General features: G+C 37.8%; 1 protein-coding gene and 1 non-coding gene across 3 annotated transcripts; one reads left to right on the forward strand and one right to left on the reverse strand.

Moving 5' to 3' along the window:
• Positions 1-353: 353 nt before the first annotated feature.
• Positions 354-22,773, reverse strand: LOC5571047 (endothelial differentiation-related factor 1 homolog). 2 transcript variants are annotated; one of them, XM_001659436.2, is made up of 4 exons: positions 22,226-22,746; positions 21,782-21,942; positions 1,692-1,833; positions 357-814 (listed from the first exon to the last, which is right to left on the reverse strand). In XM_001659436.2, the coding sequence occupies exons 1-4, from the start codon at positions 22,353-22,355 to the stop codon at positions 804-806; spliced, it is 444 nt and encodes a 147-aa protein (XP_001659486.1). In that variant the 5' UTR covers positions 22,356-22,746; the 3' UTR covers positions 357-803. The 2 variants fall into 2 exon arrangements, with proteins under 2 accessions (XP_021699365.1, XP_001659486.1); XM_021843673.1 differs by having other exon boundaries at positions 354-1,833; positions 22,226-22,773.
• On the forward strand, positions 13,937-14,009 carry Trnak-cuu. Its single transcript has one exon. It is a non-coding gene; the product is annotated as a tRNA-Lys (tRNA).
• Positions 22,774-25,527: the final 2,754 nt, after the last annotated feature.

Raw genomic sequence — 25,527 nt, forward strand, 5'->3', positions numbered from 1 at the left:
AGGTTTTTTAAATGGTTAAAGAGCAACCGAAGAAAGTGTGTTAAACAGTCAGTTGATTATTCGCCAAAACACAATATAAAATTTTCATTTCCTTTTGCCAATCATGTGTTGTTCTTTTTTCGTAAATAGGGTTTCGATCTACTTTGTTGCAAGCCCCTATTTTTGTGGTTTATATTTAAAATGTTCCACTACGGCGGATATTCATACTTACCTAAATCTTCAATCAGTTTGACTTTTTCCAGACAAGACTGGGTCGTCTCAAGGGGCAGTTCAGTGACTTAACAGCTTTTAAGATGGTCAACAAATTGCTACAGCCCTTTACTCATTTCTTCGAAATAAAACGCAATTCTATGTGAGTTTGTACATCTACAGATGAGATTGATAAATCTTTTTTTATTATTTTATCATCGTCAAATAACATATGACAATGTATTTTAGCAGGTTCGGTTTTAGCACATAAAATTAAACATATTCTACATGTGTATAAATTGGTAATCAAGGTTAATGGTAGTAAAACTTCAAATAAAACCACTTACTGATATCATTCAACCTTTGATAAACATTGTAAAATATAGTGATTTAGGTGCGAAAATAGTACCTATAGACAAATGCACAAAACTGTTAAACTTTCGCTGAACATCTGCTCCAAGTGCTGCAAGAGTTTATCAGCTTTGAGATAGCATGCAATGGGACTGCTACAGAATGTTTCTGATTTGTCGTTACAATTTCCATTCAAGCGCCAATTTCGATTAAATGTCCAGTTTTGTCCCATCTTCATTGCCGTCCTCAATTCCTCTTCTTAATTAGTTGCTTCCTGAAATGTTTGAAGATAAATCGAATTATTCGCGAATTCAAGGGTGAAAACACATTCTAGAGGTCATCCATATACCACGTGGTCTAATTTTCTGGATTTTGTTCAATTTATATGGGTTGTGGCCTTGGTCAAACAACCCCACAAAAGACTACTGTGATTTATAGATGGCCTTTGCAGGCAATGGATTTGTATTTTAACACAAAAGCAATTACATACCTCATCATCATGAGATTTAGGAGTTCAAGCAGCGATATGACAAACGAAATGAAGTTACTACTCAAACTTGGGCATGCAATTTATGTGGTTTTCCTTTCCAGTATTCTTCAATACAACTATTACAGCTAGCATAAGTTCAAACAAGTTTTCGAAAGAAATATGTAAGATTTACGAATAATGTGATTTTTATTTAGCACTATATCGTATAGAGTACAATCATCATCTAAATATGATCAGTGATAGCAACGATTTATTCGAACCACCTTATTCTTAGCTGAACAAGAAAAAATGCACTAACACTAAATATATTTTTCCCACAACAATGGCTTCAAACTCAGGGTTAACTCTTTTGCTTTTTGATATTGTACTACTAGCTAATTTTGGGAAAAATATGTGGGAACTGCTGGTGAAAGTAGTTTCTCGCGTACGCTGAGACTTATATTTCCTCGCTCTTGAAGCAACAAACTAGTATTTTCCTTCTCGTTAGGGTTTTGTTACAAGAATCCACCTCAAAATGATGTTTTTTGCAGCAATTTCCTGCCAGTTAGTATGATTCACACTTGTTGTACGGGCATAAAGTGAGTTTGCTTCATTATTTTTTTTTTGCAAGGGTGTTTGTGTGTTTAATTACTTTTGCCTCCCGACGTTGTTCACTTCTTACCGGGAGGCGCCATCGGGGTGCCGATGTCCTTGCCACGAAGTTTTATTCCAATCACCCGTTCGATCTTGCCCAGGATCAAGTTGTTAGGAATGCCGCGACCTGCTTCGTAGTCATTGACTATTTGGGGCTTTTCGCAGATTTTCTGTTGAAATAAAATAAAAATATGAATACATGGTTAGTAACTGGATTGAAAATTTGTGATAGAATTTTGATATAAACATAGTTTGGATCTTTAAATGTATACTTAGACACTGCCCCTACTCTTAAAACAGTTCCATTTACAAAACTGTTATGTGAGCATGGGCCGTATAGAACCTATATATTGGTAGATATATATTTCCTCAAGGAAATGTGATTAAATTCGCCTAATAATAAAATAAGATGCAAGAGTACACTGAAACAAGCATTGAAATAATGAGAACCATGAACGTGTTTTTAAATTGACTATTCCAACCACGATTACCATCACAAGGACCTTTTCCATGTGAGGTTGGGAAAAAGTGCCATTCTGCTTTAATTTAAAATCATTTTCATGGTTGCATACATTTTTTAAATTTGACCTTAAGCGAATGGCTAGAGATGCTAGTATTAGAAAGTCAGCAGAAATTAATAACGCCAAACAATTTTTCGACTGGACTGTGTCGCAAAAGGTGAAAGACCAATTTAAAAAAGATTGGGAATTTATCTATGCAACTGAAAATGACTATTCAGAGGCTGAAAAATTTCTTCAGGAAAGATTTTCTAACCTTGTTCCAATTCCTGGAACAAAAAAATATCATTCATTTATACCAAAAGACGAACGAAGCATTTTTGCTAGTGAATTCTCAGATGCACATGAAAACCAAGAAAATACAGCATGCTTTGTTCTTAATAATACAAAGAAACAAAAATCTTCTGGTGTTAGCAACCAAAGACAATCTTCCCGGTTGAACAAATAGATAGTATTAAGATGAAAATGTAATTTATATACTGAATAATTGAATAAATAAAATTAACAAAAAAATAATAATAATAATCTTATTTGTTCCATAGAAAAGAAAGAATTCCTTTTCAGTGTAATGAAAAATTGAGGCAGAAACAGTTTTTTTCAGTTTTTCTTAGCGGTGTAATTTTTCATGAAAAATATCATCCATTCCGACTTATACTTCATTAAAACCAATCCCATATCTTTTTTCAGATGTTTTAGAAAATTTGCAATTGCTTTGATAAAAAATCTTTGTTATTCCGATGCTTCGATTGAAATATGGGTTTTCAAAGAAAAGGCTTATATGGTCATTTTCCACAAAATTGGCCATAACTCAAAAACGAAAAAAAAGTACATTTCAAAAATTACAGCGAAATTAAGCTTATGAAATTACCTTCTCAAAAATATATTTTTGAAAGTTTTCCACTAATTGTAACATAGTTTTTCCGGCTTTTCTTTACGAATTTTCTCAACGGTGGAAAATTTTGTGAAAAACTGTTTCCAGTTAATATTTTTTTTTTATTCCTGAGAAAATTTGCTTTCATTTTCATGAAAAAAACTTTGTTTCTACGATGCTTCTTTCTTGAGTTATGATTTTTCAAAGAAAAGGCTCAAAATGGCACATTTGCACATTTTTTACAAAATTGGCCATAACTCAAAAACGAAAAAAAAGTACATTTCAAAAATTTCAGCGTTTAAGCTTATGAAATTATCTTCTCAAAAATATTTTTTTGAAAATTTTCCACGAATTGGAGCATAGTTCTTTTCGGCTTTTCTTTACGAATTTTCTCAACGTTGGAAAAATTTGTGGAAAACTTTTTCCAGTTAATATTTTTTTTTTATTCCTGAGAAAATTTGCTTTCATTTTCATAAAAAAACTTTGTGTCTATGATGCTTCGTTCTTGATTTATGATTTTTCAAATTAAGTAGTGTCAGGGGAAAACAAAAAAATTCCAACTGAGTTTTCCGGGAAAATAGGCGACCCTGAATTTTTCTCAATTTTTTTTATTCATATATTGATGAGCCCTGCCTGTGGAAAAAGTTTCATGAAAATCTGAGACCTTTCGGCCCAAACCCGTACGAAAATGAAAAAAAATCCCCAGGTACGAAGATACTCTATGCCCTGAGAAATCGAGAAAATTTCCAACCCGAAAAGATCCTCGACCGGTGGGATTCGAACCCACGACCCTCAGCTTGGTCTTGTTGAATAGCTGCGCGTTTACCGCTACGGCTCTCTGGGCCCCAATCTGAGCTATCATGAACGCTTTTTATTTGCGTTTTATTCCCTCTCAATCCAACCGCATCGATAGCCGAGCAGTTAGCGTTCGCGCTTGACACTCGCCAGACTCTCGGTTCGATTCTGGTCTGCTGCAAATTTTTAACCATGATATAATAATTTTTACTATACAAATGGTGCCATGGTAAAATTGAATGCACAAAATATTCTAAATAAATGCGAATTTAGTCTGCACAAATCAAGTGGCGTTGTGCATTTAATTTAACCCACTGATATAGTATTTTCAACCGCAACGCTGTTCTCAGTGTATGTTTTGGTTTTACTGGTCTACTCCATTTGACATAATGCCGTTTGGCATAACAGTTGTTTGGTTGAAAAAAAAAATACTGCAGTGGAACAATGTTATCCGGGACCATAAGGTGCGTCATAAAATATCATGTGCCTTATTCTTTTTGAATACAGATCTTAGGCGTTGGACACATTTTTTGTTGAAGTGCGCTTTAATATACCGAGCATAATGGCCCCGGAAGTTATGGATGATGCAGTTTCAAAAGAGCTTCATTGGATGTTGAGTTCCTTGACAAATGAAGATTAGTATATGTCCCATCAACTACTGACAAATAAATGTACGATCGCGAGAAGTTTACCAACACCCCTATGCTTAATAGAAGAAATTTGATCAAATTCAAAGTTTGTCACTATTATGGCAAACGCCTATTACGCCAAATGGTAATTATGCCAAATGGCAATTATACCAAATGACATTCATTCCAATTTTTGTCAACGTTCGAATGCTCTTTCGATCGAAACCCGTTCCCGTTTACGCCAGCAAAATCAAATGTACCGTGGTTTCGAACGAATAGTACCGTGACCTGCTCTAATTCCGTGTATTTGGTTATTATGTGGATTTCTAGCCTATTATATTATTTATTTTTCTAAATGATTGTCACAAACGTTAGCACATTAAGTAGTATTTAGAAAGCCATGACAAACTTTTTTTTTTTTTTTTGTCGGTAGCGATAGTGGTAGTACTGGCACTCTTAATCTGCCCTAAGCTCCTTCCCAGCATTTGCTTTTATAAGCCTCTATTGCGTTCATCACACAGACGTTCCTAAGCAATGTTGCTCAAATGGTCACTGTGTACCCTAGCAGCAATCAGCCCTTACCGTAGTTTTGCAGTCTAGTAGTTTAGACTACTATCAAACTAAGATAAGGCCTGAAATGCTACTAGAGTGGTTAAAGTGAAGAACGAAATAGTTTTATTGAAATATCCTCATTCCCCATTTCATTTCATCACTCACTATCGTCACTTTTATTTTCGACACTATCACGTTTATCACCGATTATCACTCATCAACTTTCGTAATACACTTCAGATATACTTTCCATTATATCACTTTTCACATCACACCATTTTCATATAAATTCACTGTTATTACCATTTACCATCTGTTAGCATTACTCAATAATTAAAAGATATTCAATTTAAATGTTCCATTATTTTTGTTGCTGTAGAATCATTACTATTCAAACTACAATTTAGCACTATCAACAAAGTTACAGTAAAAAAAATCACTTCGATCCATTCTTCTGCACTCGCTGTCAATATTAACAGTTTTATCATGCATGTTTGAAGAACTAGGCAATAATGTATATATTCAGAGAAATGATTGCAAAATGTACTATGGCCTTTATTAAATTAGTAGAGTTCACATCATTAATACATCATCATTATTATATTTTTAACAAAACTATCAGAATCACTTTTAATTTCATTTTCAAATTTGCATCATCATCGATGTTATTATAAAATCACTATTAGCACCCTCACAATCACTAAATTTAATAACAACGAATGTTACGCGCAGTTCCACCAAACACCTATTCTTATGTTGCATTATAAAACGATTGATCACACGTTAGCTTCGAAACTTAACAACCATTACTGATTAGTACAAATGATGCTACAGCTCGTGGTAAACGAACTGAACCATCAACAACCAGCACTGGTTTATAAGTAACTAATGAGCCCTGGCGGTCCCTCCGTTCGAAGAGGACCTGATAATATGCCGAAACATATTAACAGATCCTCCGCCTGAATGCAGCCGTTTCATGATAAATCATGAACCGTTAGAGGTGTGCCAAAGTATTGGGAAGGTGATATGTTTCACAGACGGGTATCATTATGGTGCATCTTCTACTTTGGCACCGTCAAACCCTGTGATCGTGGCCAGGGTATTTAGAAAGCCATGACAAACTTGAACTAAAGTTACACACACAAACAAGCAAAAATAATGTTAGGATGTAATCGCCTGGTGCCAATACACGGTTTTAGGGCACGGTTGCTTATGTGTTCCAAACACCGTGTTTTAGTTATAATTCCAAAATGGCGAAGTGAAATATATATTTTATTTCCCGAATCAATCATGCAAACCTCAATACGTTCTTCGATACAAATGTTTTAATTTTGATGCTCTTCGTTCGTTCAATTGGGAGATGTTTCAGAATCAGTGAATCAATTGTCACCCAACACGCGGCAACAAAGACATTGTCATTTCCTATTCTTGTTGCAACAATTTTATTCCGCAACATCAGTTTATCATCACTTGAGCGGAATATGACAAAGATCGATCACCACGTGCGCAGCGATTTTCTGGGCTTCGCATTGTTATTTTCGAGAACTTTCTTCATGTTGGTAAACATTGACACACTATCGAACAGCATCCATAAAAGAAATTTGGTTTTTTGTTTAAAATAATTGATTAATCGCGAGTTGAAAAAGTTGCAACAATGTTGCGTCCTGTGATTGTCATGACAATTTTGCTTTGGATTTTGTCCTTATCCGCAACAGTTGCAACAAACGGTTGTGAACGAGCTTGCTTTGTTGTTTGTTTTTCGTCTATTTTGATGACAATTTGATTCACTGTTCAGAATGTGACTCAGCAGTCGGCGTCAGATGCACGGTATTTGGAACACTGGTATGTTTAACAACATCAACTGTAACTATGGGGCATTTTTTTAAATTATCGGACAGGTTTGGGCCGGAGGTTCTCCGATTTGCATGAAATTTTCACCAGAGGTAGAGCTCGTGGATACATGACCAAAAGTGAAATTCAAAAAAAAATATAGTGGCCTATTTTCCCGGAAAACTCTAGATGAATTTTCACGATTTCTCTATATAGCTCAAACTTTGAAAATTAATATCTCCTGAACTATGCATCGTAGAACAAAAGTTTTTTAGTGAAATTGAAAGGAAATTTTTTCAGCAATCTATTAAAAATATAAAAAGAAAAACATTTCTCGGAAAATTTTTCACCATGGAGAAAATTGTCGGAAAAATATAAAAAAAACTATCGTCTGTATCATGAAAAATTTTCAAAAAAATATGTTTTGTTTCATCAATTCATACACATCCATACGCCAAAGTGGTATCTTTTACCGTTTAGGCGACAGAACTGAAAAACCGATGACCCAATGAAAATGTGTTCTATTGTGGGCCTCATAACCGTGCGCTAACGGCGGCAGTAATTTACACGCATTGTAAGTGTAACACAGTAAACCATCCTTTCCTTTCCAGTCAGAAGAAGCTTTTCGTCAATCGGACCACTCTCCATTGGTCAGTTGGGTGTTTTGTGTGCCCTTCATCAGCAACGTTATTTAGTATTAAAGCTAACAGCCTCTATGAAAGCCGCACGGGAAATTCTTGTTACAATGAATCATTATGGTAACGTTTGAAGGATCAAATCTCACGATCCACTTTCTTTGAAAACTTATGAATATATTGTTAATATGTTGTTTCGGCCAGGACGTCTTTCCTACGTTGTGTCTTTTACGATACAACGGACGGCAAATCAAGCGAACGGCTTCACTTTAACAAATTTATTACCACTGAGAGGCAGCATGCCTACTCGGTGGAGAAACGAAAGAAACTACATTATTACAAATTCATAATGCGCGTACGCTTCTCAATACAGTTTGGCGCGCTGTTGGGTTGGCGCCAACTGTAGAGGCTGCACGCTGACCACAGCAGCCATCAATGAAACAATAGATAGCGTCCCTGAGTGTTATACAGTCAGGGCTGGTAGCAGTCAGACAGCAGAATAATAGTGACTTTAGTGACCAAAATGATCAAAAAAGTGACCAAATAGTGACTTGATAACTACAAGTATTAGTCATAAAAATGACTTGAAATGAAAATACTTTCTATGTGTACAGGGTGATTACTAATTCCTGTCAGTAAAGTAACTAATCGTAGATAAAAGATGTATGTATGCATTTTAATTTCCAGTGTACATCCTGTTTTGTATATCTATAAAGTTTGTTTTGACAAAGTAAACATTACATCTTTTTTCATTTACCTTAGTTTTTAGTCATATGTGTTGTTTTAAAGGCACTACACCTGGCACGCACGTTTTCCACAGATATGTATTTTTCACTGAACTCCGCTGAAAAATTTGCTTGATTAAAACAGTATGTTACCACAATCTTTCAGACCTATTAGGGAATAGCCAAAGACTGATTATGGAAAATTTTAGCGAAAAAAATATATCTTTTTTGGTTAAAATATATGCTTTTGAATAACGTGCGAGTTAACTGTAATGCTTCTGAAACAACGCATGTGGCTGTAAATTAGGGTAAAAAAAATAAATATGTTATCTATGTACAGTGAAAACAAATATTATATATGTCCAAAACTGGATATGCACTGGTAATAAAAATGCATACAACCATATTTTTTTATGATTACTTATTTTACTGACAGGAAATAGTAATCACCCTGTATATTAACTAATCTACATATTAGGAGAATTTAGAGAACTGCAGTAATTTCAAATATTTTTTAACAGTTATCTGTCTGAGATAAGACTTGATTGTCAGAAATCGTCAAAAAGATACCGCATTAGGGATTGCATTTATAGTTTTTTACGAGACGAACATTAACTTAACCCGTGTAGGCCTGGGTTAAATCTAAAAACGGAGTGGATACGAGTAACTGGCACTGAAGAAGACTGCGAGTGGTAGACGAAACACGCGTATCTGTCAAAGATAAGCATTTCGGGCGGAATTAAATGTTACAAGGTACTCTACTTTTAAGTTTCTCTCGTAATAGATTTTTTACTGACAAAAAATCATTCAAGATTTTGAAGTAGAGATGCAAAACGAACTACTTGAAGCATTTCTTAACAAGTCTGTGGAATAAATCGAGGGAATATTTTTGGTTGTAGACAAAATTGTGGTGAAAATCGTGAATGAATTTCAGAACATATTGAAAAAAAATCCTGACCAAATTCAAAGTTCGAAAAACAAACGAAAAATAGAACTTGTTCTAAATTTGTAGCAGAATTTCTGTAAAATTAAACCATTACCTACTTCCAAATAAACAATAACTCCAGAAGACAATTGGTTATTGACGAACTCGAGGCAAACCGAATTAGAATATGATTCCACGCGTACTTCAAATATCTATATTTCAACTGAATACTTCAATAAATGAATTAATGAAAATAATCATATCACTCAGTGGTGTCTTGTAACCCCACGTTTTATCTGGTCTACGAGCCTGAAAATGACTAATTTTGCATGCTTAGATTAGGTAAACAGTAGAAATCGCATATTTTTTGCTGAAATTCATGAACAGGTGAATTTGACGTTAGAGAATAGCCATTATGGACCTATGCACGGGTTCACTGTTTGACGTTTGAGCGGTGCCGTGTTATTTACGTGACCATGGCAACGAGTGAATTCGGCACCGCTCAAACGTCAAATAGTGAACCCGTGCATAGGTCCATTGATTAATTATGGACCGATGCACGAGTTCACTCGTTGACGTTTTAGCGGTGCCGTGTTATTTATGTGACCATGGAAACCAGTGAATTCGGCACCGCTCAAACGTCAAATTAGTGAACTCGTGCATCGGTCCATTATCGTTCAACAATGACTTAGCATTCATTATAGAAACGTGTTGTTTTGTATGGAAATCAGTGGCGCAACCAAGGGGGGGTTTTGGGGGTCAAAAACCCCCCACCCCGCCCGAGCTAAAACAAATTATAAGAATTTTCAAATACATTCAACACTACCATCCACAAACACCAAAGCAGTAAGTTGTATTAACAGTTATATTCTTCTAGGTTGTAGTTTTCTTATTTAAAGACCATCGAGGAGTAAAAATAAACGAAATTTTCTCTCTTTCTCTAATAAATAAGCTGTAGGTTTTGGACTAACATACATCCATATATGCATGAATATCGATACCGTTTAAAAAGCTGATTGATACAAAATTCGGTGTTTTACAAAACTTTTAGTCGGTTCAACATTTAGTCGAATTTAGTAACGTCCAGAGAGTACGTAAATTTCTGGTGAAGCAATCTTTTACTGCCCATAACTGCATATTTGTAACATTCGACAAAAGTAGGCATTGAGTAAATGGAACATTAAGTGTGCATTTTATGGCAGTATGCGAGGAAACAAAAATTTCAAAAAATTACCAGGAACTCAAAAGTGCTTATTTGATATTGATATTTTGTACAACTGATATCGCATACTAGGTGAATAGTCAGAAAATAATTATGATAGAGGCTCATTTATAATCTCAGTGTGACTGTTATGCGGTTATAATTACTAATGTGACAAAACAACTTGGTATTTTTTTTCGAATTTTCTAGAACAATATCACAGATTTCAGTAAGTTGATCGAAAGTATTTATCATTTGATGACTCTCCATGGTATTAACTCCAATATGTCTAAATTGTCGAATGTGACTGTTATGCAGTTATGGGCAGTTTAGTTCTAAATGGTTACGAAAAAAAATCTTAGGAAGAAATATGTAGTTCCGTTCCTTAGCTGAAAAATCACAACTTTATGTCTTCAATCTTTAAATGATTCAATATCTGCAATGCTAATTTGCCGTCGACAAACTGTCAATGGTAAATGCTATGCTGCTTACAACTGATCATTCGGTTTGTTGAAATATTTGAAAACGTATTTTAGGAACAGCACAGACGTAGAGTTATTGAACGCTATAACGCTAATGTATGTGTGTGCATACAAATGTAGCTAGGATATATTTTCGAACGATTCACGATATATGTAAAATCTATATTTTTTGTAAACAAAAACTTAGGAACCCGAAGGTTTTCTATATCTCGCAAAAATATTTCGGAAAACTTTTGGAAACTTTCACCAGGTATAATAGATTCCCTTTGAGTAGCGATGTAAGTTTAAATAAAAATGTATGCATAAAGTGACGGGAAAACATCAAGTTTGCATATGATGTTACGTTTTCTGTGTTAATCTAAGAATATTTTTCTAATGGCGTCATATTTTGTGTATAATTTGAATATGAATTCAAAGAAAATGAAATATTGGTATAACGTCAGAGATGTGGTACTATGTTGGACCGTTTGTTTTTTTTTTTTTGTCGGTAGCGATAGTGGTAGTACTGGCACTCTTAATCTGCCCTAAGCTCCTTCCCAGCATTTCCCTTTATAAGCCTCTATTGCGTTCATCACACAGACGTTCCTAAGCAATGTTGCTCAAATGGTCACTGTGTACGCTAGCAGCAATCAGCCCTTGCCGTAGTCTTGCAGTCTAGTAGTTCAGACTACTGTCAAATTATGATAAGGCCTGAAATGCTACTAGAGTGGTTAAAGTGAAGAACGAAATAGTTTTATTAAAAGGTTTTCATTCCCCATTTCATTTCATCACTCACTATCGTCACTTTTATTTTCGACACTATCACGTATATCACCGATTATCACTCATCAACTTTCGTAATACACTTCAGATATACTTTCTATTATATCACTTTTCACATCACACCATCACCATCAATCTGTTAGCATTACCATCTGTTAGCATTACTAAGTAACTAAAAGATATTCAATAGGGTCCTAAAGCCCTGTCTCAATTTTATTACCAAACGCTTAAGTTTAGGGCAGAAACACATGTTTACTCAATTTTTAAATGATTTTCATTGGTTTAAGTACAAAAAACATTTTTTTATGATTTTTGAGATTTTGTCACACCCCTTGGTTTAAACTCGAATTTTGGGTATATTTTGTTTTCCGTGTCCCTTCCGAAATGTCAGATAGGAACAACCCCAGTGTTAAAACTATATGCCCTGTGGCATTTTTGTCGAAAAAGTGAATGTCAAACAAGATCACAAGTGTCAAGGTTGATATTTGGAACCATTTTTTAAATTGAAGTTAAAAAATGATATAGCCGTTATTTGAGCGGGAAAACTTGCTAAAGTAGTTGCAATAACATGCTCTTTCGTATTATTGAATAAAAACGAGAATTCATTAAACATTTTAGGACCCAATTTAAATGTATCATTATTTTTGTTGCTGTAGAGTCATTACTATTCAAACTACGATCTAGCACTATGATCAAGAAACACTTACTCGATATTGAAGGGACCGTCGAGTTAGGGAGGTATCGAGTTACAGAACACAAAAGCAGTGCAACTGCGTTCCAAGGGACCATCATCGAGTTAGCCATGAAAACCATCTTTTACTATGGTTCTCTAACTCGATATCGAGATACGGAAAATCGAGTAAGAGAGAGTTAACTGTAATAACACTTTTATCATGCACGTTTGAAGAACTAGGCAATTAAGTTTATATTCTGAAAAATGATTGCACAATGTATTATGGCCATTATTAAATTAGTAGAGTTCACATCATTATTATTATATTTTCAACAACACTATCAGATTCACTTCCACCTTAATTTTCAAATTTTCATCACTATAGATTTAATGATAAAATCACTATTAGCACCTTCACAATCACTAAATTTAATAACGACGAGTTTAACGCACAGTTCCACCAAACACCCATTCTTATGTTGCATTATAAAACGATTGATCACACGTTGGCTTCGAAACTTAACCACCATTGCTGATTAGTACAAAGGATGCTACAGCTCGTGTAAACGAATTGAAACATCAAACAACCAGCACTGGTTTATAAGTAACTAATGAGCCCTGGCGGCCCCTCCGTTCGAAGAGGACCTGATAATATGCCGAAACATATTAACAGATCCTCCGCCTGAATGCAGCCGTTTCATGATAAATCATGAACCGTTGGAGGTGTGCCAAAGTATTGGGAAGGTGATATGTTTCACAGACGGGTATTATTATGGTGCACCTCATGGTGCACCTTCTACTTTGGCACCGTCAAACCCTGTGATCGTGGCCAGGGCGGTACTATGTAGGACCGTTTGTTGTACAAAAATGTTTGTTTCAATTCTTTCTACATATAAGCTTCAAATTAACCTTTACCATTTGTTTGGAACAAAGTTTTGGCTTACAATGATTTGAAATATTGTGCTCTGCAAGATAAATCCACGTAATGCGTTTATCTGAAAATGTCGTTATAGCGTCGCAGTGATAATAAAAATCACCAAATGTTCAGATTTAACAAATTTGAAACATTTGCGTCCTTGAAGAACGAAAAAAATCCAAGCCTACTTGAGTTCTGACATTGAGTTTGAATTGCGCGTTACCGCCGCCGCTGGATGTGGATTTAAAATGGGCGCCGCAATAACATTCAAGAAGATGTTACGTTTAAGTAGGATTCGTTACTGAACGATAGTTAGACGATTATAGGCAAAATGTAAAATTCGCCGAAAGAAGCAATTTTCCGCTCCGTGCAATTTCGCCCACGACGGCCTATGCGAATCACCCCTCGCACATTGCGGACATTCGATTGAATCCGACAACCGCCACAACTGTCACTCCTTGCTGGCGATCTGTTTTTCATCGGACTCACCCACACGAGCAATCGTTCGACGGGGTAGAGAAGATTCTGGCTGGAGGAAGTCAGTCGTATTCTGGCTTTTTTGGCGGATGTCCGCCATTGTAAAAAGAGAACGGTGCTGGGCGCGTGTGAAACGAAAAGTGATCGGAAGGAATAAGCTGGGACGCGTCGAACGGGGACACCGTTCCCAGCTCAGCAAGGCACACAAGGAAGCAGCAGAAAGGATCGGAAGGAATAAGCCGGGGCGCGTCGAACGGGGACACCGTTCCCAGCTCACCCAAGGCCCGGCTAGCTCAGTCGGTAGAGCATGAGACTCTTAATCTCAGGGTCGTGGGTTCGGGCCCCACGTTGGGCGCCATTATAGCATTTTTCCCTGTGCCGGTAGAGCGGAACTACCAAAGCGAACCCCCAAATCAGATACTGGATCAGGTGGTACTCACCGAGCAAGTCCTGCAGCCGGATGGCTCAAAACGTGGTATTTTCCATCCACCGCCGGATGGCGACGCAATCAAGCTATGCACACAGGCGAAGCCTGTTAACCAGAATCAGTAGCTGTCGAAAACACCAATCATCGGGAGATTTGACCACGAATACGGAGAGGGAGAAACCGCTACAACTACGCTCCACTTCAGCAACACCAAGCAAGACTATAGCAAGAATTTCCGTTCATCCGAACGAGGTTCCACAACGATAAAGCTATGTCCACAGGCAAAGCCTGTCAACAATTAGTACCATACACGTACCAAACGGGCAAATGGCAAAAGTCAGGTGTGATGAGCAAGAACTTCTTAACGACTACCTCTCCATCATGACGTTTCGTCAGCTTCGTTGTAGCCAATAATCTTCGCCAAAAGTTGAACACGATTCGCGACTACATCAAGCAGGGAAGAAAACCAACATGCGGTACCAAAACACTTCCATCGCGCCAGGAGGTGTACCGTGCGCCGTTCGCGAAGCGGGAGAAATCGCACCCCACGTCTTTGGAAACGGGGAGTAGGGATCTCGGCAATGCACCAGATGTATTCTCTGATAGGAGGAGTGGAGACCCGGAGATCAACGACGAAAAATCGGTTCGACACGGAGTTGAAGCTTACGGCCACTATCGGGCGCAGTGAGACAGCAGCTGGAAGGCATTGAGAGGAGGAGGACGTAACTAGAGCCTACGGAAGGGCACGGGAGATTGGAACCCTGAAAACCATCGTGAGTAGGGAGGCTCCAAATACCATCATCAAGAAGCGGACAAGCAAGCAGCCTACGAAGGGCACGGGAGATTGGAACCCTGAAAACCATCGTGAGTAGGGAGGCTCCAAATACCATCATCAAGAAGCGGACAAGCAAGCAGCCTACGGAAGGCAAGGGAGATTGGAACCCTGAAAACCATTGTGAGTAGGGAGGCTCCAAATACCATCATCAAGAAGCAGACAAGCAAGCAGCCTACGAAGAGCACGGGAGATTGAAACCCGGAAAACCATCGTGAGTAGGGAGGCTCCAAATACCATCAGATAGAGCGAAAGAAGCACGTAGCCTACATCAGGCGTGGGAGACTGTGACCCCGAAGTCCACAACAGGGAGACTCCAGATACCAGAACTAGACAACGAGCAAAGTGCATCGTAAACCATGTCCGCAGCGAGCTGCCAACCAAGTAGAGAAAGCCCCACACTATAACGCACCCAGTGGTTTTGCCGTTTGCCGGACGAGATGAATCGAGCCCACCATCAAGATTCGACCACCCACTACACAGAGCTATGAGTGGCACAACTACAAAGACACAAAACACGATCTCGGTAATCCAAGCACATCCAAGACTGCATGAGTGCACACAAACCCTCAAGTGTTTCCAGTCAATTCAAATGCGTGGCCAGGGGTTAAAGATCTGGGGGTCGTCATGAAATCTTCATCCCAAGGTAACGCGACCAGGGGCGCGGTAAAACCCTATTTTCGGGCTCATGACGATTTAGTCGCGGAAATGCCTCTTTTCTCAGTTTTTATGCACAAACCAAACAAACCAATTTAGTACTTGTAAATAGTCTGTATATATAGCTTCTATGTTTAGTGTGAGATTAGGCCTATTTTAGTCAATTCAATAGGCTGAAATCCGATTTGATTGTTTTGCCGTAGTTGGCTCGGATTTGTAGAAGTGGGCAAGGACTTTGGTCAGAGACAATTTGAGAGGTCGAAGATTCTGCCAGGCACAGCTGGCGTGATATTAAGTCCTGGATCAAGATTATGCACTTCAGACGATGGTGGAGTTTTGATTTGGCAAGCAACCAAGGCTTGCGTATATGTGTTGAGTTATGCTGCATAAGGTTGAAGAACCTAAGGAAACTTGAGGTCTGCTCAAGAGTTAAGTTGACTGACTTGTCTCTGACCATCATCCTAGGAGGATGATTGAAGTTTTGTGAATTTTTCATAAATCGTTTGATCACCGATTTATGAAAAATTCTTCCGCTACGGTAGAGTGGTGTTACGTTTAAGTAAGATTCGTTACTGAACGATAGTTAGACGATTATAGGCAAAATCTCGCTTAACAATTCAAAAGGGCCAATCCTCAGATCGTTGACTCTGAGAAAATTTGATTTGAATATAATTCACCACATTTTCAATTCCTATTTTTCAGTATTCAATTCAATCAATGTGATTTCTTGCTAGTTGAGTGACGATTTACTATTACTACATGCTAATAATTGATTTTATTCTGAAAACTGACAAAAATGTGGAAAAAATGATAAGTTTAAATGCTTGGCCCATTTTCGATTTTCATCAAGGCATGGGCCTTTTTTATTGGCCAAAATAGAATTTTATTAGCGTGCTTGGCCCAAGGCTAGGCCTTTTCGGTTTTCAATGAATGAGCAAGAGAGAGTCATTGGCCTCTCACCGTGCAAAGGCCAATGACAGTTTGCGAAATTTTCCAATTGTAGGCCCTCTTGATGGAGCGAGAACCAATCATTGGCCTTTTCGAGTGGGGGCCAATGAATGATTTGGAAAAAAGCGGTTATTGGCCGTTTTGAAAACCGAGTTTATAACGGTAAGTTTTATGATTATGTTGACAATGTTTGCATAGTTTGTGGGTGTTTGGAGATGCTATCGAATGGTATCAAAACCCGATTTGTTTACAACTTAATCATTGGCCCTTTAGAACTGTTACGCGAGAAATGTAAAATTCGCCGAAAGAAGCAATTTTCCGCTCCGTGCAATTTCGCCCACGACGGCCTATGCGAATCACCCCTCGCACATTGCGGACATTCGATTGAATCCGACAACCGCCACAACTGTCACTCCTTGCTGGCGATCTGTTTTTCATCGGACTCACCCACACGAGCAATCGTTCGACGGGGTAGAGAAGATTCTGGCTGGAGGAAGTCAGTCGTATTCTGGCTTTTTTGGCGGATGTCCGCCATTGTAAAAAGAGAACGGTGCTGGGCGCGTGTGAAACGAAAAGTGATCGGAAGGAATAAGCTGGGACGCGTCGAACGGGGACACCGTTCCCAGCTCAGCAAGGCACACAAGGAAGCAGCAGAAAGGATCGGAAGGAATAAGCCGGGGCGCGTCGAACGGGGACACCGTTCCCAGCTCACCCAAGGCCCGAACGGAAGCGGCAAGAAAGTGATCGGAAGGAATGAGCCGGGGCGCGTCGAACGGGGACACCGTTCCCAGCTCACCCAAGGCCCGCAGGGAAGCGGCGAAAAAGTGATCGGAAGGAAGAAGCTGGGACGCGTCGAACGGGGACACCGTTCTCAGCTCAGCCAAGGCCCGATAGGAAGCAGCTGAAAGTGAGAAAAAGTGCAGAGTCGGGGCGCGTCGAAAGGGGACACCGTTCCCAATCCGAGACCTGTAGGAAGTTGCTGGTTCCTCACGCCGAACGCACACGACGAGGTGACCGTCGCCATCCGGCGGTGGATGGAAAATACCACGTTTTGAGCCATCCGGCTGCAGGACTTGCTCGGTGAGTACCACCTGATCCAGTATCTGATTTGGGGGTTCGCTTTGGTAGTTCCGCTCTACCGGCACAGGGAAAAATGCTATAAAGAAACTGTTAGAGACACAACAATTTTCTTAACTTAAAAAGGGTTTTTTTCCCTTGTCCCTTATGACTTGTGTAAACTGAATACATATCAACCAAAACTGTTTCAGTACTTTGAAACAGATACATCAACATACACCATATATATTCGCTTATAAATAGTGGTTATCAGGCCTAATGGTACGGGTGCTCTAGTGTAGATGTGGTTGTGAAGCTTAGAGGAAAACAATATGCACTCTGTCTCGAAAAACACCCAGAATCCGGGTAATTTTTTCAAATTGGGTAATATTTCCATATGCTTTTTGATGGGTCTGGAAAGCGTGTGCAAGTTTCTTTGAGGAAAACAAAAACAAACTGTGTATGACGAGCGTATGCTAGTCTTCGTGCGTTCAAATGGCACTAAACTCTTTGTCCAAATGTACTCAACTACACCCGAACAACGTAATGAAGGACTTGAGCAATTAAATATAGTATTGAAATTAGGTTTAAAATATTGAATTTTGATAGCTGTAATTGGACCAATTTTGGACACACATTCAATACTTTTCCATTATTCCAAATACATGTCCAAAGATGAATGGAAATGGAAACATTTCAAGACTAACAATTCAAAAAGGCCTCTTCTCCAAAAAGTAAACAACTCGGTTTCAGTCGAATATAGAAATGAGGCCTTTATAGGAAAAGGCCGCATTTGCGATGAATAGGGAAAAGCGGGGCAGTATGGGCATACGGGGTGAAATGGGCCACCTTCCATTTGAGCTTGAAACAGTTTTTGACCTCGATAACCTTTGGACCTCATAAAGTATGCTTCAATTAGCCACCACCGTGAAAATCACGCGAAAATATGATTTTGTACTTCACTTATCGATAAAAATCTGAAACGTTGATGCTACTACAAAAATCTTATAAGATTTTGGTTGTAAAAATAAGCTTTGCATAAAGTTTTGTTTATTGTTTTCAATTTTGTTCACAGCAGTTCGTTCTTCCATTATTTAATGGCATTATGTGCACGAAATTGTATAGATTCTAAAATAAATTTTCAATAAAACATAATTTATATGAAACATCTAGGAACAGGGTAATATGGTCATAGCCGGTCAAAGCTATCTTATCACAAACATAGATAATCAAAAATAGCATTTCATTTTTGCAGTTTCATGCAATATTGTCGTGGCACGTGATTTCAATTAAAACTAGAATTTTTAACTGGTTCAACTCATTTGAACGATAATGTTTGAAAACTGAAGCTCTAAGAACCATGATTTTTTTAACGGTCAGCAAAACATACCTTTTCATAATTCAAAACAGGCTTCAATTCAGTTTTTGTACTTAACTCCAACTCTATCATATATACTGCCTTTCTTCTAAATTAAGCCTTACGAACGGTTTTTCATTTAAAATAATAGGACTTAGTATGGTGGCTCATATTGCCCCGTAGGAGGACCATTTCGCCCCGTATAGTGTAGAGTCACACACAAAATAGTGTTTTTCAAAAATATTCCCAACAAAATTCTAAGTAATTTTTTTACCAAAATTCAATTGTGGTATGAAAGGAAATACAGTGGGATTCCGTTTTTGGCATGCTCCATTTTTGGCATGCTCCGTTTTTGGCACCCCCCGATTTTGGCAACAAAATGGATCCGTTTTTGGCAACATTTTTGAACATTACCAAAACAAGTAAATTTTTGTAAGTGTTTTAGTGTATTTTGCTTAAGTTATTTAAACAGCAGGTCAAATACACACCGGCTATGTTCCTGAGCTCCATTGTTTGCGATATTCTCTAATTCCTCCATCTACTACGGACTCACATGCGCGCTTATTTTCTTCGGAATGGTCATTGGTCATGCATTCGCAACATTTCATGGGTTCATTAATCTTCACCAGTATTTCAAGTAGAGACCAAACTCTTCTTTCAGGCATTCATACTGTATAACCAGCCCACTTGAGTCTGCCAGGTAATACACTTAATAATAACCTCTTTTCTTCAGATTTGGAAACTGCTAGTTTGAACAAAGCACAAGCACTTACACAAGAGCAACAATAAGTGTATGGATTACACAGAGTTTCAATAAAGTTTGTTACACTTTTTTAGCTCGCTGTTTTTATTTTTATGGAATTACATGGGAAACAATTCTGTAGTAAAATTTACTATTGTAGCTGACTACGACCATTTTTAAAACTATCATGGAATTTTAGAACAAATTACTATATTTCTGGTATATCTCACCACATTACTGGTACATTTAACAGAACTCATTTTCATCCATCTGGTTTCAGCGATAGCCATGGTAAAATAAAGTGCATTTATGATCTGCTGAAAATTGCCGGTGTGAGCGCTTAAGTTAACCCCCTCAAATGGTGGTTTTTACCGCACAATTGTTATGCGTATAGCGTGTGTAAAAATACACCGCAGTAATACAAACAAATAAAGCAAAAAGTCGTGTATCTTAAATTTTAACGAATTTAATATTGCGTAAATTGCGTTGTTAATGATAATGCAGTTCATTAACGAAATTTATTGTTTTAGAGATTCTGTAAGACGTTTTTTTTGGGGACCATTCAACATTCTATACAAAATTTGTAATCAAAGATACGGGTTCTATAAAATTACCAAATGTTCCTTACTAGCTGAGACTTTCCTAACATTACTCTGGAGAAACCTCAGGGGACTCATGGGTTTAGGGGGCATCTCAGACATTTCAACGGCTTCTGGAGATTCCTAGTGGACACTGGGGGTGGGATTCAGAGAATGTGTAATTGGTTTTTGGGAATGCTGTGAGAAATCTGGTGATTCCTAATAAACTTTTACAGTTTATAGGGTATCATGTGAATTCCTATCGGGATATTGTAAATTTCTGACAAAATTTTGGAGATTTTTGAAAGGATCAAGGATTATTTTTTAGTTTTTTCTGCTTGGCTGGTGGTTTTTTATAGCTTAAACTTAAACTTAACGTTCATAAAATCAAAAAACTTATACAGTTTTGTACTATCCAGAGCATGTCTTTTCTTACAAAGACGTAAAGAATACAGTAATATATTTCATTGTTTTTTTTTTGTATCCTTACACAGTTCTAAGGAAATATCCAGTTATGGAATAAAAGTCACTTATGCGATTATTGATTTCACATGGTTCACAAATATAAATAGTGTGCATTAAGCTTATAAAAAATCATTGGAAACATTTAAGCGATTTAAATTATGTAGAACGTATGTCACAATTTACATTACGGGGCTATAGATTCATAGCATAGTCCAATACTTTAGGAATCTGCTTCAAAGTGGACCGTCCCGAAGTCTGTATGTAATATGATTCCATAAGGATGCAGTAATGACATTCCCATGGTGTTTTCAAAAGCAATAAATGAAAAATAAAATTTAAAAAATGGGTTCCGATTTTGGCACGGTTCCGTTTTTGGCAACTGAAAATTTCGACTTTGTTGCCAAAAACGGAATCCCACTGTACTTCAAACTACAAATTAAGCTTATGAATCGATTAAATTGCATTTTGCTTAGGTGGACCATACTGCCCCCACAGACAAACAGACGTAAGTGTTACGTCTGTTTGTCTGTGCTGCCTCTATTGACCCTATCCTGGTTAGCGGAAAATGAGATGGAGCCTTTTAGAAAAATGTAGTTTTTTTCAACATTCATGCATATTTTGGAATGGCTATTGTATGTTTCAGTAAGAATAGGCTCTTATACACTAAAATCAGCAAAAAACGGATTTGTTTACATTTTGGAGACCTCAATTTTGAATTGTTGGTCTTGATTTTATAATTATCGAATAATAGAAGACACCAATGAACTTCACTATTGATGAAGTATTTTAAACTCAACATATCATTTAATAATTTTTTTTATCAACTTGATGTGAAAACAATGTCCTGTACGAATATTATATTGAGCCACTTTATCTGATCACTTTAGGCTAAACAAAAATTAAGGCCTAATCGGTGATTTATCTGATTATTATATCTGATGTTCGATAGTTGAGCTATGAATCAGAAAACATTTCACAACGAATCAGATAGGTAAAATTAATTAATGTTCGTCTATTGAGTACTTTTACAACTATAATGCAATCAATATAACTTTTTGTACTAACCGTCGCAAGATCCTTCTGACTGAGACCCTTGGCCTGACGGCCCTGCATGATCAGCTTGGAGACGCTATGCGACACATGTTTATGCTTCAGCTCTTCGTGTTCCCGGTCCAGCTTGGCGGTGTTTTTCGGCGCGGTGTGCTGCTTGTTTGTGCCCGCATTATCTTCTCGTGCGTAAGAAATAAGATGAAATTTGAAGAAAAAGAAAACAATCAATAAGAAACAAATCTACCGGTATAAACTATGTGCAAATCGCATGCCGCAGAACGGGTCACCCCTAATTCCATTAATTTAATTTTAGACAACCGGCACCATTTCGGTGTGGCCCGTTCTCCCCTTATTTTGGAATATGGCGAAATCGGATGCAATTGCGACTTTCAATAAGAACCTCGTGGTTGTGAAATAGATAAGCGCAGGAAGCTTTACGTGTCACGATATATTACTTACATTTCTGACTGGTTTCCACGGCAAGACCCTGACGGCGAGCCTGATTCACAGCCGATTCAGTCTTGAGAGATGAGGCCTTTGGGGCCTTTTTACGCAACACGGTCACTGTATCCCAGTCGCTTTCGGACATCTTGTTGCACTTTTTTCTCTCTACGGTAGGTAATAAAATTGCAGCCCGCCAGTCAATTCAATTAAAATGTTCTTCAAATGTTGTGTTTTTACTCTGCAGCTATCAATCAAAGTGACTAGGTAAAGATAAACTTGGATTTCACCACAAAATGTTCAGAAGAAACAATTTACACACTGCATAAAACGAAAAGAGTTTCGACTTTTCTAGAAGTCAGAGAAAAACTGCGAGCCTTTTTTGCTTGTTGGACAGCTAAACTACACACGTATTTGGAAGTGCAACTCAGAGATTGCTAGGATGGGCCGTGCACAAGTTACATCCCTCTTGAAGAGGTCAGCCAGAATGTCTTGCTCCGTACAAAATGTGACAATTTTTCATACAAAAAATAAACGAAACTGAGGACTCGCACCCCGGTAGTTGTTGCGTAACGTAATACCTGAACGATCGGAGTTCCAAACATGCACTCACCGCACTCAGTGCGAGTGTTGTGACGTTTAATTGTCAATTTTGTGAGAACTCAGCAGAAATTAATTCAGTTCCAGATACACCTCAATGAGAGAAACACGAAAATATCGGGAGGAAATCGCGATTTCGACGAATTTGTCAAAATGTACACAAATCCACAAAATATATCATAGGCCTTTTCATGTGACAGATCCGTCTATGCATTTGTTTACATCGATGGAGGACCGGTGCTAACACGGGCCTGTCATTTTCATAGAAGAACTGTCAAAGTGCTTCCCGATCAGCTGATTTGAGACGTCATGTGAACAGGCCTATTGTGACCTGAGACGAGACTCGCGGAGACGTCTTCTTTTTCTGCGATTGCTGAGTTTTTTTCTTATTCCACTCTGTGTTTGTATCAATTTTGCGCAAGCCGTTCAAGCTCTCACATGACCATCTCAGCAAAAAACTTTTGAGTTTGCATCACATCGAAGCATACCAGAAAACGTAGCAGTAATTAAAAATAACTATTCTTTTGTTTAGATTTATCAGCACCTTTGGAGAAATTGCTCCGATGACTGAGGTTTTTAATAATAGTTTTTTTTTTTTGAATACAATACTTTTCACTTTTTCAGCCATGAAAACGACGGGCTGCATTTGACGTTTCGTGACAGTGAAATCTAGGCTGCATATGACGTTGATATTGTTCCTCTTCACGAGTCTCTCTCAGATTGTGACCACACGGAGAACAACGAAAATACTAGTTAGTGTACGATATATTACTTCTTCAATAGTATGGCTCTTTTAATCTTTGAGAAGCTTGAAAAATATTCACCGAATCATTATTGCGCAGTTCCCACCTTATTGGACCCCGCACTTCAGAAGTGCGGGCGGGTTCATAAGTGCGGAAACGTCAAACGCTTTGTTTTCGCCGTTGGCGGGTAAGAAAAGGCAGTGAATCGGTTTCGCGCCAACGAAAATTGTTTACGTTTTAGCAAAAGCATGTGCTCTCAGCAGGGTTGCTAGTTTGTTTGTTTTATTTGTTTCACGAAAATTTTTCTTGTAAAACATTTGTAACAGTATGTCAGCCACTTGAAATAAGCTTGGTCGATTATAATTAATTGTGGCAATGATGCAGTCAAGTGCAAATCTGCATTTAAATAGAAAAACCAGTGTCATTTATCCCGTAAATGTACATTTGAAGAATGGGTATGGATCCATTTGCATGGAAACATATTTGGAACCGCTGCACTATGCTTGGTGACCTTCGAAGTGCAATACACAACTTTCCCAATAATCCGTCTATCAAAGAAAAGCACAATATATTTTATACTTAACCATGCTCATCCGCGATTTATTATTTGTCGTGCTTATGTAGTGAACCACGCTACTCTTGCGACTTATTTAAAATAAAGTGTCATTTTGTTCTGCTCGGTTTCATCATCATATCGTAATCGTGTTATTCAGTATTTTTCACAATTAAAACCCATTCAAGTAAGCTTCTCTTTTCAATTAAAGTGTTATGTCGTCCAACAATTTCTTTGTCCTTGTCTCAAGTGAAATTCTTTGAAATAAAAAAAAAACAGGGAAGTGCTTAACAAACGCCTAAAGATCATCCCTCGCCGTGGTGCCGCCACAATGCCGGTCTTTTCACGATTGTGCCGTGTTCTTCTCGCATCGGAAACTGCATCTTCGAACGATATTTTCCGCAGGAAAGTTGCCACAGGAAACGGCAAAGAACTCGAGAATGAAGTTCGTCTATCATATTCATTTCGGAATTTCGTCGTCATTTTGTCTAGCTTTTCCAGTTTATGGAAGACATCATATATTACGGTCGTCGTGAGCAAAATGGTAGCAACTGTGGCAAATATGCGAAAAAATGGAATTTAGAATGATATTTAAGCCATCCAGTATAATATTTTCTTAGCGTGCACGATGTATTATTTTGAGAAGGTGCTATTATATAACCCGAAAACTTACAGCTACTTGGCGACGTTATTCCTACCTATCTTGAACATTTTATTGAAAAAAATGATCTAGTGATCTGGATGGTATATGGTACGATAGGAGTGACGTCACATGTTTACACCAAATTCGATGTTTACACCTGTACAGAGCCTGCCTTGTTAATTTTTATGCCGTGATTGTGACTTTGCTTGTAAGATGGATCCCACTCGGAGAGGTTTGACAGTTGAAAATCTAACTTTAAGCCTGGTTTGCTGCAGACAAGAAATTTCTTGGTCTATGTTGATGCATGGGAAATTTCCTGTAAGGAATCACCCCTTTTTTCTTATAGCAGTACACAGTACACAGATGAAAAGAAATGTCAGTCCAAACGGAAGTTGTTGTAGAAAATTTCGGCAAGGAATCGGTGAGAAATTTCTTGAGTGATTCATTTTCAGCAGCATATTAGGGTGAATACAGCGCACTGTTCAGATATTACCCAAGTAACATTTCAGCTGAATAACTGAATACTCAGCTATTAATGTTAGTTGGATAATAGGGTCCTAAAGCCCTGTCCCGATTTTAGTGCCAAATGCTTAAGTTTAGGCCAAAAATACATGTTTACTCAATTTTCTAATGTTTTCCGTTGGTTTAAGTCCAAAAAACATTTTTTATGTTTTTTTTAGATTTTGTCACACCCCTTGGCTTAAACTCAAATTTTGGGTGTATTTTGTTTTCCGTGTCCTTTCCGAAATGTCAGATAGGAACAACCCCAGTGTTAAAAATA

This window comes from Aedes aegypti, chromosome 2 (genome assembly GCF_002204515.2).
Source record: "Aedes aegypti strain LVP_AGWG chromosome 2, AaegL5.0 Primary Assembly, whole genome shotgun sequence".
Classification (NCBI taxonomy): domain Eukaryota; kingdom Metazoa; phylum Arthropoda; class Insecta; order Diptera; family Culicidae; genus Aedes; species Aedes aegypti.

Bases quoted from the DNA above. Each gene is read 5' to 3' on its own strand.
- LOC5571047 (XM_021843673.1), bottom strand. From the start codon at position 22,355: ATGTCCGAAAGCGACTGGGATACAGTGACCGTGTTGCGTAAAAAGGCC. The intron at 21,943-22,225 runs GTAAGTAATATA...ACGCACGAGAAG, and splicing joins CGTGGAAACCAGTCAGAAAT to ATAATGCGGGCACAAACAAG. The intron at 1,834-21,781 runs GTTAGTACAAAA...TTATTTCAACAG, and splicing joins GTCAGAAGGATCTTGCGACG to AAAATCTGCGAAAAGCCCCA.